This window comes from Protobothrops mucrosquamatus, unplaced genomic scaffold (assembly GCF_001527695.2).
Source record: "Protobothrops mucrosquamatus isolate PMUCROS unplaced genomic scaffold, P.Mucros_1.0 scaffold2170, whole genome shotgun sequence".
Lineage (NCBI taxonomy): Eukaryota > Metazoa > Chordata > Lepidosauria > Squamata > Viperidae > Protobothrops > Protobothrops mucrosquamatus.
The window spans coordinates 246,419-259,523 of NW_015388264.1; the positions used below are offsets into that span (position 1 = coordinate 246,419).

General features: G+C 38.0%; 1 protein-coding gene and 1 pseudogene across 1 annotated transcript; one reads left to right on the plus strand and one right to left on the minus strand.

Moving 5' to 3' along the window:
* Positions 1-1,775: 1,775 nt before the first annotated feature.
* On the plus strand, positions 1,776-8,140 carry LOC107294959 (aquaporin-12). Its single transcript, XM_015824235.1, has 3 exons — positions 1,776-2,382; positions 4,355-4,471; positions 6,677-8,140. Exons 1-3 carry the CDS (start codon positions 1,776-1,778, stop codon positions 6,856-6,858), a joined length of 906 nt encoding a protein of 301 aa, XP_015679721.1. The 3' UTR covers positions 6,859-8,140.
* A 134-nt stretch (positions 8,141-8,274) lies between these two features.
* LOC114923157 lies at positions 8,275-10,862 on the minus strand (annotated as a pseudogene).
* Between the last annotated feature and the right edge of the window lie 2,243 nt (positions 10,863-13,105).

The following is a 13,105-nucleotide window of genomic DNA, read 5'->3' on the forward strand; positions in this document are numbered from 1 at the left end:
AGAACCTTGGGGTGTAATCCATCTGGTCCTGGTGATTTGAACTCGTCTAGGCTGGACAGGTGCTCACCTAGCACTTTCTTGCCTATCTTAACTTGTGTTTTTAATCTGTTTTTTATGGTACTGTTTTTGATAGGTTGGACTGTTTTTTCCCTTTGTGTAAAGACGGATGCAAAAAATGAATTAAATAGTTCTGCTTTCTCACTGTTGCTTGTCACTTTCTTGCCACTTTCTCCCACTAATGGACCAATCATTTCCTTAACCTTTTTCTTATTTTTTACATGTTGAAATAAGCTTTTTTTGTTATTTTTGACTTTTGTCGCAAGCCTTAGTTCATTTTGAGCCTTAGCTTTCCTCACTTCATCTTTGCAGGCTTGGGCTATTTGCTGATATTCTGCCTTTGTTATGTGCCCCTCTTTCCACTTTTTATATTTGTCCTTTTTGTCTTTCAATTTATCAGAGAGTTCTTTATACAGCCATGCTGGTTTCTTTTGAGAGCTGTTATTTTTTCCTCTTCGTTGGTATTTGCTAGACTGGGCTTTTATAATCTCACTTTTCAAGTGAGATTTAAAGTGAGTGTGAACATCCCTATAACCCATAATATTTAATTTATATGAAGAAAGATGACAATCTTCAATGATGTTAATAAGGATATTTTAAGTTCTGAAGCAAGCTGAGGGAGTATTGTAGTAGAGAAGTCAAAGCGGTGTCAAGGAAAGGATCTATAAGCTGCCTAAAGTCATCTTGGCAAGATGGGTGGCATAGAACTCTTAACAATAAATAAAATCAATCTGGAAATTCCCCTCCATAGCAATGAAGCTTTAAACTAGCATCCATTGATAGCAATGAATATTTTAAAGCCTTATCGGAAAATTGAAGAAAACAAGGCTTTCCCTAATGTTGTTGTCAATTACCTTCAAGTCAATGTTGCTTCATGGCAACCCTCTAGACCAGAGGTCCCCAACCTTTTGGGCATCAGGGACTGGTTCCATGGAGAGATTTTTCCACAGACCGGAGGGGACGTGTACTGTCTGCATCCGACAGATGGGGCTTTGCTTGTTTGCGTGGACCGGTTTCTGGCATGCTGTTCAGTCTTTCGTCAGTGACTAATCATTATCAGAATGGTATCCATGGTTATTTTTAATGTTCTAATCATGCAAGTTTTTCCTTCTGCATTTTCCTTCAATTTTATCAAGCATGTTTTTCCTTGAATGATCTTTATCTTTCCATATATCCAAAATATGAAACTTATAATCTTTAAGTCTAAAAACACACTATGCTTCACCAGTTTTTCAAAATCAGCTTATCTCTAAACAGTTGAGAGAGAGAGTAAGCTTCTGAATTCAAGAAGAATCTTGACTGCTTTGCCCTTGGGGGTCACCTCCTGGTTTCATTGGATTCTGAACCAATTCCAAGGTGCAGCTTATTAGTGTTTTTTCTTAGGGGAAAAAGGCTTAGGTGGGTTTCTAGAGATGGAAAAAGGCTTAAGTGCGGTTTACTGGAAAAGAAAAGACCAAAGGTGAAATTCTGGTTAGAGCAGTTGCAAAGTGATAAGGGAGCAACATTCTATCTGAGCCAGTTTTTTCATGGTGTTAAATATGTTCAGTTCCCCAGACATTTCTGTGACCCTATTAACCTGGTACCTATCAAACTATGCCACGTTTGCTTAAATATGCTCTTAAGGCGAGACTAATTAATAGTTTCTCCTCCCTTCTCTTTCATGCAGTGAAGATTTTTTTTGAGTTAGAACGTACTACCTCACCAGTGTATTTCTCAGAATGTCTGGACTGAATGTCTCAATCATTTTTTTCCTCTCAGTTGTAACTCTTTGTGAATTTGCTAGACGATTCTTCAAGAGAATTTTTCCATCTAAGGTATATTTTTGTCTTGCTGGTGAATTAGCCAGTTCCTTCCAGATATGTGCTTGCTACCTTGAATTGAAGATGCTAAGGGAGATTGGCCCATGGGGTGGTGGCTTTGGCCCAGATGTGAGCCTGACTCTCTTATTCGTAGTCTTCTTAGCTCATGGTGCCTCTTTTGATGGAACTGCTGCCAACCCTGTAGCCTCACTTCAGGAATTTCTAGCTTTGGATTGTTCTTTTGTAGGCAGTATTGTTAAAATTTTGGCCCAGTTTCTAGGGATGGAAGCAGCTTGTGCTTTTACTAAGAAATATTGGTCCAAGGAATTTACAGACTTCCACATGATCCAGAACTTAATGGCCCAGGACTGCAGCTCATCTCTCAATACCTCTATATCCCAGGGCATTTTTGTAGAAGCCACGGGTTCCTTTCTTTTCCAGTTAATTATTCTCAAGCTTCACACCTGCCCTCTCATGTACAGAGTTCCTATTGTGGCGCTCAGTATCACTGCCTTGACATACACAGGTAAGGATTGCTATCCACTCTCCTGAGTTTTTTCCTTGATGCAGATTGAGAAACTAAAACAACTGTTTAATATAGGCAATGTTTTTACATACCTATGGCATGCAATGAAATATGTTTCACTGCTCACGCTTTATTTACAGCAACATGATTATTATAACTTGTCTTTCCTACTTCAGAGGTGATCAAAATATCTGTCTTAAATGAAGGATGTGAGATTTTGTTTGTATTTGCAATCCTCTTGATACTGTGTTGTGTTTTATTTCCTTGTGTATGGCTATTTTTCATTAATATTCCACTTTGCAGTTACAGTTATTTATTTTGATATTCTTTGCTTAATAAATTCTTTAAGCTTTTACCTCACTGGTGTACTGATTGCTTTCTAATTTACTAATCTGCCCACAGTTTAGTGTGGCAAAACAGATGGAGGAAGAGTATTGTTGAATCCTTCTTGCAGTGGCTAAGATGGCAAACCCTTGAATCTAGCAGCAGTTCTAGGAATCAGATATAAAATATTAGTACAGTAGTCAGTATCTGAAAACGGTCCACCTATGCAGAGTAAGCATAGATTTTCCTGTAGACTTATATTTTTACGAAATGCCTCCTGTTTCATTTCAAACCTCCTTTGAAGTCAAAGTCTAATATGAGCAAATATGTTGCAAAAATGTATATCCCCTGCCTGATAATCATGAAGTTGGAAAATTGTATTGAAAATGAAGTTGGTCAGGGAGCTCTCAAAGATGACTAAGAAGCCAACATGGTAGAGCTGCATGCAAACGTCTATAGAAATCAAGCCAAATTCCAGCATCAATTAAATGTTGGAAACACGTAGGAGTACCTGAAGCAAGGCTCTTAAACCTGTGTCTTAAGCCAGTGTAAGAGATGAGCAGGTTGAGCCTGAAGGTGGGGTCAAACACATCATCAGTTTGGAGCTGCTGCACTCCCACCAGATACTCAAGTCTACTACTACTACTACTACTACACACACACACACTGAGTGAATTCTGATGACCCTTATCTATCTTTAGTAGATCAGATTCTTGTGTATAGGTAGCATGTAATAAACATGTAGTGCTTTGAACTCAACTCCTGTTCCTGGATACTTGTACCTGACACCAAGTGGCTCATAACTTCGATATTATAATTTTTGTATTGCATCTGGAAAATAATTGTTGCTGTAAATTTTTGCATGATGTGCAGTATGGTATTTGTGTGACTCTGAACAGGGTGGAAATGAGTCTTAATTCTTTAACATATAGGACATCACTGAATTAAGAAAACAAGACAGGCGAGATATTTCTTAGATGAATAATTTCACATAACAAATTTAAATGATAATATTTGTTTCAAGATTGGATGCTTTTCTAAACATAGATTAAAGGGTTGTTTTCCAGCTATCTGAAAATATTTTATTAAACTTTTATTTCAATTTGAATGTATGAAATCAGAAGTATTTGCTTCTAATCACCTTCCTGGTAGATATGTGAAATAAGATGGCATTTGTACTAATGAATTGAGTATTGGGATGCTGCTCTGTATGTGAGTATCCATTGTATTGTTGAAGTTTTGCCAGGTAGTGGTTCAGACTCTGAAGTAAAATGGGAATCCCAAATAAGAGAAGAGGTGTTAAATTCTCTCACCTCTAGATCAGTGCTTCTCAGCAATTTTAAGATGTGTGGATTGCAACTGCTGGAATGTTTTCTGGGGAATTCTGAGAGCCGAGTCCATACATTTTAAAGTTGTTGAGATTGAGAGACAATGCTCTAGATTGACATACTGCTCTCAGATGCTGTTCCTTTAAAAAAAAAAAATACCTGAAGGAAGGAAAGATTCGGTAGTTTGGGTTGATTCCTCCTATTTTTTAACATTTGTTCCATTTTGAACATATTGAATCTGATTAGGTGGGGCACATGTTCCTGCATATGCCAGACAGAAGAACAGATGGATTAAACTGTTTGCTTTTCCTCTGCTACAGCTGCACCTGTCACAGGTGCCTTTTTTAATCCTGCCTTGGCCTCTGCTATGACCTTTTCCTGCTCAGGAAACAGTTTACTGGAGTATATGCAAGTTTATTGGCTGGCACCCATCTCAGGTGAGGTTCTTCTCAAAGACTTTAGGAGTTGCGACAGTTCTTGTAACTGAATATTAAGGTTCATTAAAGGAACTGTAACGTTCAAGCCAAATACAGATAATCTTCACTTAATGACACTTGTTCCATGAATATTCAAACTTACAATGGCTCTGAATGAGTGGTACTTACAACGAGTTCTGGCCTTTCCAGCACCCTACACTTATGTGATCATTATTTGCTCTCACTTCATTGCCAGCTTCCAACAAGCAAAGTTAATGGAGAAGTCAGTGAAATTGTGTCCTGCCTGCTACACTGCCCAGCCAAGTAGCCTTCCTTCCAACTCCATGACTACCTCAGGCCATGCTGCATTTTATCCCCTTCCTCATAGTGATAGAACTGCACCTTTCCTCTGTATTCTTGCTTCCCTACATCAAAGCAGCTGAAAGTCAAAGAAGAACAGAACAAGCTGCAATAGCCTTGACCTTGCCCTGCTCCTTCCAGCCTTATGCTCTGCACTGGGCTTCCTGAAAGCCTAGATAGGCTTTCCAGAACGCCAGGGTGTCTCACTCTGTATCTGCAACTGTGCTACTGCTGCTGTTTTGGGGCTAAATCCTCAACCCCACACAGTGTTACTGGCTAGGTGGATTTGCAGAGAATACTCCTGGTTCCTGGGTTCTACACAGCCAAGATAAGCTCCCAACCCCACTTCTTCTCCTCTGGTTCCCTCTGTTTTTTTCAGTTGGCTACCAGTTCAGCTCCAGATATGCCTTGGCCATTACTCAGCGGCATGTCTAAATTGGGTTTTGCCCTTCTGCAGTTCTCCCTCTTCCTCTTCCTGCCAATCAAGGCTAACTTGCTACACCATCACAATAGAATGGCAGGGTTGGTGTCAGAGAGGGATGCAGTGATAGGTGGATGATTTCCTAAATACTTTGTGTCTCAGGGAGGGCCCGGCCAGCAAGGTGAGTGATGAGAGGTATGCTTAGCAACTGTCTGAGATTTGCTTAATGACCAAATCTATGTTAGTTTATGAAAACAAATTAGTCACCAACCTAGGAAAGTTTACATAGGTTAACAAAGAAAAGAATAATTTTAATTAACTAGGAAATAGGAAAGGAAAACTTTTAGTTAACTAGGGAAAACTAGTTCAGAAGAAAATTCTGGAATAAGATATCATTAAGACAAATTAAAAAACGGTGCTGGTAATAGTTGGAAGCCAGTCCTGAATTGATGGAAAGTACTGCATTAAACAAGTTAAAAATATGCCTTTAAATTAAATTGTAACCATCCAGAAGTTTAATTCTGACCTTCAATAGCAGTATATTTTGTGAAAAGTGAAACTTAAGCCTCCAGTAGAAATGCATAATTATGGGGCAGCCTCAACTATCAACATTAAAAGAAAACTTACTGCAAGGATCCTTGTAAGAATTATGGACACACACATTCACTCACAGATTGATCTATTCTCCCCATCATTCCATTTCTCCATTTCCTGGTCACCACCACATTTTTTTCATTGATATGCAGAAACATGCTAATCAAGTATTAGTATTATTATTCTCTTTACATAATCATTTTGAATACTGTTGCTTATCTTAATTGCTAAAATGCTGTTAAAGGAAGACTTTCAAAAATACAACTGAAGCAACACATACAGCATGTTTTTAAAATGGAAATGGCAGAACAAAAATCCATTTTTCTTTCTTGATTTTTTGTGGGCTTGCTCTTCTTTTTTTTCCAGTGTGAGAAAAATACTTGAAGCTTTGTCAACCATGCAGCTTTTTTTTTTTTACTAATTTTTTCTTTCCAATAAATCCTTTGGAGTTTCAGCAGAATCTGTGTTGTGACTGTATGTTTGCATAAAGAAAAAAGATGCATTCCCTGGTTAGAACCTGCTGAATAGTTTTATATTTTTTCCAAGGCTGGCTTAAAACACATTACTGTTGATGAAAAAAATATTCTCCTTCTCTCTCCATGTGTAGAAACAAACTGAGCTGGCACCTGAATCATATTTCAACAATGATGCTAGGATAGCATCTTCCATTGTATGAGCAGAAGATTAGGTTAGGTCGTCTTCTGGTTCACCATTCAGCATGTCACTATTCTATAACCTGTACCATGTACTGGTCTTGATTCCTACTCACTCTTGCCTCAAAAGAGAAAAAGATACTTTTGGGACATAAATCAAATAGATAAAAATTTCTTGTTGCTGTTTCTTCCCTGCAGGAATGCTGTTAGCCCTCTTTGTATATCAAGGAAATATTCCACGCTTCTTCCAGACAAACCTGCTTTATAGTCAAAAGAAAAAATACAGAATATTTAAAGGGAAAGTAACATCGAACTCTGCTGTTGAAGAGAAGCAGACAAAAACAGAGAAGAAGAACAGCAGTTCTGGACTGGTTAACTGAACAGAGCAAAAAGGATTAACACTGCTGGATGAGAGGCAAAAAACTACTTTTCTGGGTAAATGGCAAATGAGGATTGGAAAGGGCAGTTCACATGATATTATGATGTTCCTCAAACTGGGACCTTCTAGATGTGTCAAATTTCAACTCCCATAATTTCTAGCCAGCATGAAATGTGTATTATGACTTTAAATTGTGGGAGTTTTAGTCCAATATGTTAACCAGCAGAAAGTTGATAAAGACTGTATTATTAGATGCACGGAAATAACAACCTTTTATCAATTGTTACAAAGGCGTGCATTCATTATGCTAATTGGATTTTAATTCTATATGTTCAGGCATCTTCTGAGGAAAGTGGCTATTCCTAGGTAGCAGGGATGTTCTTCAAACTATGGCATCCTTTTGAACAGATAAATATCTTTATGATATGGCATAGGGTATGGCTTGAAATAAATAGTGAAATTAGAACAAATGTTAAATGTTTGATGTGGAATTGCACTTTCGATTTCCTATGAAAAAGTAAAATGTTACATGAGATAAAATGTTATATGATCCTTCTTTTCAGGCTCTTCTTGAAATTTAGTTAATACAAGCAGCAATCTGGGTTTCTTTAATGCAGTTATCCCTACCTGGTTCTCACAATAATGTGGTTATCATTTCTGATTTCTTATTATGCGCATTTCTGATATGTGTATAATAAGCATGCAGAATGCAATTGTGTTATATTTTCCAAGGTTCCCTTTTGGTGATGTATGAAACATCCTTGGTCAAATGTTAATATTGGGAGCAAACAATACAGTGATAAAAGATACCGAGAGCTGAGTAATAGGCCTCAACTGGTATTTCCTTCAAAGCACCGTTTCTTTTAAAATAGATCTGTTGATTTCTGCAATCCCATTAATCTAACTTTAGGATTCTTGTTGATTACAAAGAGATCAATATATATTGACATTATCAACTACAAATAATGAGAAATTATGTAAAGTGCTGAGCCACAGAAAATTAGATGACAATGCCCAGAATATTGCATCAGACTTTTATGTATGTGGAGAAATATTTATTTTTCTCTCCTAAATTTGTAGGTTATATGTGGGGAACTCAGTTGCTGATTGGTGTGACAATCCAAACTTTGCTCGTGTATTTTTCCTTCCTATTAATACCTAAAAGTAAATAATGTGTAATTATAATGAAGAAGGAAATCCATAGGGATTCAGGAATTGTGCTGGCAGCTTAGAGAAACAGGTTGGAGAGACTTGAAAGGTGACGCCTTATTTCTCATCTGGAACAACACATCTAAAGATTCATGATAATAGAAAAAAAGAAAAGAAAAATTAATGTTAGGTCTGGGTATGTTTTCTACCTGGTCATTTATTCTGGTTCAGATCAGGTCTATAGTTTTGATGGTGTCATGACTCAGAAATCAGTCCTAACTGGTTTGATCTGTCCTATATTTCTATGGTCTGAATGAGTAAGCAGGCTTGCTGAACTTCAAAGCTTTCTTGACGAACTGCTTCCTGTACAGGAAATAACTATACTGAAGTTCAGGAGTCACCATCCGCCAGCACATCTTCTTGTTGCCTTATCCAGTTCAAGTTGTAGCCAAATATTTTTGCACTGCCAGAGTGCCATACTGCAGTGGGACTGGTCTCTAATCTTCTTTGGAGATAGATCTTTGCCAGCTGTATCTGCTTCTCTTGCAATACCTTCACTTCCTGCTTGATACATTCCTTGCTAATATATCTTTTTTCCAGAAAATGTCTTGTTGAAATGCATATAGAGTTCCCAGTCTAGCTTATTCCAGCTCTTTAATTTCTTTACAGAATCTTTTGAAAGCTGAGATTTAATTATATCTCTTCTGTTAAGAGGGAATGAGACAACATCATCCAAGTCCCAGCATCAGATTTCTTTCAATAACAACATGAACTCATTAAAACACTCTGAGATGAGAACTAAATCAAATTCTGCTTCAATGGTTCTCATTAAATATCAGTTGAATATTCTCTCTTGAAAAGTTTCCATTGTGATTGTAACCAAAATCAAATGCCATTAGATTCTTGGCACAATGGCTGTCATTGACTCTGGCATTGTAAAACAGGGATCTTTGGCTAAGAAATTCCTCTAGTTTCTTCTGGCTTTGGAGAAGGGGGACATCCCTTTGTAATAAGTAAATGAAGATTCCATGAAGTGAACGGGATTCCGAAGGATGGTAAAGTACAATGTCCCATCTGGCATGACTTTGGCAATCTGGGATTGGAAGTAAAGAACATACTCTACCCCCAAAAAAAATCACCACGTCCACCAGTTTCATTATTTTCCTGAAGCTCTGGTCCATACATTTCTCCTGTTTTTAACATATTTTTACTTTCCTTCTGTTTTCCTTCTCTTCCTTGACTGTGAACTCAGAGCAGGGACTTACTTTCTCAACATTGATATAGTGCCATGCATACTGATAGCTTTATATTCAATAAGCTCTAATTAAATTCGGATGAGGAGCACTTTCATGTCAGTACAGGTAGTCCTCAACTTATGGCCACAATTGAGCTCAACATTTCTGTTGCTGAAACATTTATTAAATGAATTTTGCCCCATTTTGCAACCTTTCTTGCCACAGTTGTTAAGTGAATCACAGCAGTGAGTAGGTTATAATACAATTGTTAAGTGAATCTGGCTTCCCCATTGAGTTTGCTTGTCAGAAGGCCACAAAAGTGGATCACATGATTGCAGGACACTGCAATCGTCATAAATATGAGTCGGTTGCCAAGCATATTAATTTTGATCATGTGACCATGGGGATGCTGCAATGGTCCTAGGTGTGAAAAAATGTCATAAGTCACTTTTTCAGTGCCGTTGTAACTTCAAACAGTCACTGTGAACTGTTGTAAGTCAAGGACTACCTGAAAATGTTTTAAGTAAGTAAATAAAAACTGAGCTAAAATATGGCTGTTCCTAATGCTCATTGTTTAGTGTCAGCTGTCTTGGTATATGGTTTGAATGGGAAATGATAAATAGCATAAACATAAAACAGTGCCAAGCGGAAGAGAACAAAAAGGCCAGCCTGCAGTTTTTAATTTCTCCCTGTGTCCCAGGAAGAATCTGTTGATTTAAAGGTTTATCTCAAAAGCTCCCTTGATGCTTAATTATTGTATTTGGTGCCAATGGAAACAAGTCTATTGCAGGTTAAGGAGATATGGTTGAGAAAGGCGTCAGAGATTCTGATACTGAGAAGGTTAGAGATTATGACCTAGTTTGAATGCTCAAAGGACTTGCATTATGTTACCCATTTGATTAAGAAGAATTATAACTGACTGTTTTGAAATGTGATTACAGTCCTTTCTGCCTGTTCCACATGCCAGTCTTGCCCAATTTCTCCCATTGTCATAGATCTAAATCATAAATTAAATAGTAATTCTGCATTGGTAAATGCCTACCATGAGGCCCATAGAGTATAAAAACTGCAGATAAGGTCAAACAAACATGCAGGACTGTATTAAAGTACCATATCATTGGCTGCCCGGATGTATTTATTTGTGCAAATGAAATTTACAAATGAATATATATATAGATGGAACAGAATGTTAATAGGAAGTATTAGATATGTTTGCCACCTTGACTTGACCAAATATATATAAAAAGGTGAGATAAAAATCTAATAACGACATCAATAATAATAATTCTAGGAAAATATATAGAATACATTCAGACTACCGAATTTCATTTACTTTTATCACTATTATGGACATAAATCACAATGCTTGTTTTTGAAATTGGCAATAGATTGCCTTAGATCAGAATTCCCCAGTCAGCCATACTGGGAGTTGAGGTCCACACATCTTAAAGTTACCAAGATTTGGAAACCCTGCCTTAAATATAGATATATAACTTGCCATAACTACCAGCAACAAATTATCCACGTTACCACTATTTCTTCCTATTTTCTGCTTTTTCCTCTTCTCTATATGAGGCTTGTATATATGTAGGTAATTATGGAAGAACTTGTATGGATTCATTTTTCTGTATTTTTTCCTTCAAATGATCTTGTGAATCAGTTGAGGTGTTATGTCTATAACCCCAACATACCATTTGGCCCAACAAAATTTCAGCCTATAACCTTTTGGAAAATAGGCACTTGCACATATATAATGGAAGATATTAATCTGAAACCAAAAATAGATGAGATTTTTGCATCTTCCTCTGTCACCTAAGGAGGTGGTGTTCCAAGTTCAAATACAGAGAATATGAATCCTGAAGATTCAGTAAACTATACTTTACTATCTCTAAGACTATCCATACAACTTCAAAGTGTTCTTTTTTCTCATCCTGAGATAGAATAAATGTAAATTAATCAAAGAAATTGCTCCCTCTGTGGCAACTTTTCCTCTTCCCTCACTTTCAGAAGGAAGCTGGCAAAGTGGCTATCCTAACATGGGGGCAATGATGACTTCTGTTGCAACTTAGAGCAATCGTTCCTTTAATTTTTTTCGTATGGGAATGGAAATCCTAACTTCAACGTTGATAGTTCCAAGAAAGAAGAAACAAATAAAGAAAACCTTTGGTTAATACATTAGGATCTATTTTCTCAGAGAGAATAGCCATTAGGTAGACTACCTCAAATAAACAGTACTTTTTTTTCTAAAAAAAAAAAAAGGTGCCGGAACTCACACACATCATACAACCCGCCTTGCCTACCCTACAAGGTTCCATCCCAAAAAGGTGCCGGAACTCCGTTCTGGGCGTTCTATGAGAAAAAAAAGCCCTGGAAATAAATAAATAAAACAGTTACTAGCTGTGTGTGGTGAAAGCCACATTCAGATAGGGGAAAAAAGGACAATACACTGCATGCAGGAGAAATGTCCATCCATCACTAACCCCCATAAAAGATCATATTCTTGCATTAAATTAAGACAGTCTCTTATTACTACGTTGTAATGAGAAATAGCTCTGCAAATGTTCCCAGACTCAGTTTTCATCATCCACAAATATTTCAATCTGTTTTTCATCTCAGGTTACAGGTTTGAGTTTTTGCACCATCAGCCATACAATGGCACTTTGTACTAAAAGCATATCAGAAGATCATACTTTTAACTAATAAGCAAGATTGCTTTCTATGGGAATAAAATAAAACAGAGGCGCTTACATCATTCTGTGTCTTTTGGGTTTGCACATGATTTGATTAATGGAGCCCAAGAAAGGAACCTGCACCACTGAAATTATCCCAAGCTCTTCAAAGATAAGGAAGATTTGCTTTTCTTCTCAGAGAGGTTTATCATAAAAAGTCCACCTACTTGTTTTGGTGGCTGTATAAGCAGAATCAGAATTTTTAATTGTGAGCTAGTCTTGCCTTAAGTTGGCATAAACCAAGGACTGCCTGGAATTTGCCACTTTATTAATGAAGCATTACTAATGGGAAATAATTTTTGTTTTCCACGAGACTGAAAGCTCTAGCACAGGGCTTTTCAACCACCTGTGGTACATTGGCACCTGGCAGGTGGTACGCGACCATCCTAGAAAAGTAGCGGGGGAGGGGAATGAGCTGAACCGGTGGCAGCACCGCATAAGCCTGAGCGAGAGACAGCTGGAGCTGCAGGGCTGTCAGGGCTCAGCGGAAGGGCCAGGATCAGTGCCGCTTTCCAGCTGATCGGCACTTCTTCAGGGCTATCAAGGCTCAGTGGAAGTGCCAGGATCAGCGCCAGGCTTCATCTGGAGTTCAGCGCTGATCCTGGCGCTTCTGCTGAACCCTGAAGAAGCACCAATCAGCTGGAATGTTGCAGCATCTCCAGGGTCTTGTGATTTACATTCAGATGCTTGGCAACTGATTCATATTTATGACGGTCACAGTGTCCCAGGGTCATGTGAAGTGACCAAAACCTGCTGCAACCACCCAGCAGACGGGGGGAATAAAAACCAAACACCCCCCACCCCACCCCCACTGCCAATCCTCAACAGAAATGCTCACAACAATGAAAACCTCGGACAGGAGGAAGAGCGCTGCCAGGCGGGCAGGCAAGTGTCTTGCTCGGCTGTGGCTTGGGGGGGAACTTTTTTCAGTGCCATTATAATTTCGAATAGTCACTATTTTTAAATTTGTAATTAATTTTTATTTTGTTCAGAATTGAAGCTAAATTCACCCTGTAATTTTTCAAACTTGTCCCCAATAGCTTTAAGATGGTTAATAGGCAATTTTTGAAAGTGATTAGAAATTGAGGCTTGCCAAGTTGGTGTCTTTTAAAGGGCCCCACCTAAGTTGCAAACA

Bases quoted from the DNA above. Each gene is read 5' to 3' on its own strand.
- LOC107294959 (XM_015824235.1), top strand. From the start codon at position 1,776: ATGTCTGGACTGAATGTCTCAATCATTTTTTTCCTCTCAGTTGTAACT. The intron at 2,383-4,354 runs GTAAGGATTGCT...CCTCTGCTACAG, and splicing joins CACTGCCTTGACATACACAG to CTGCACCTGTCACAGGTGCC. The intron at 4,472-6,676 runs GTGAGGTTCTTC...TCTTCCCTGCAG, and splicing joins TTGGCTGGCACCCATCTCAG to GAATGCTGTTAGCCCTCTTT.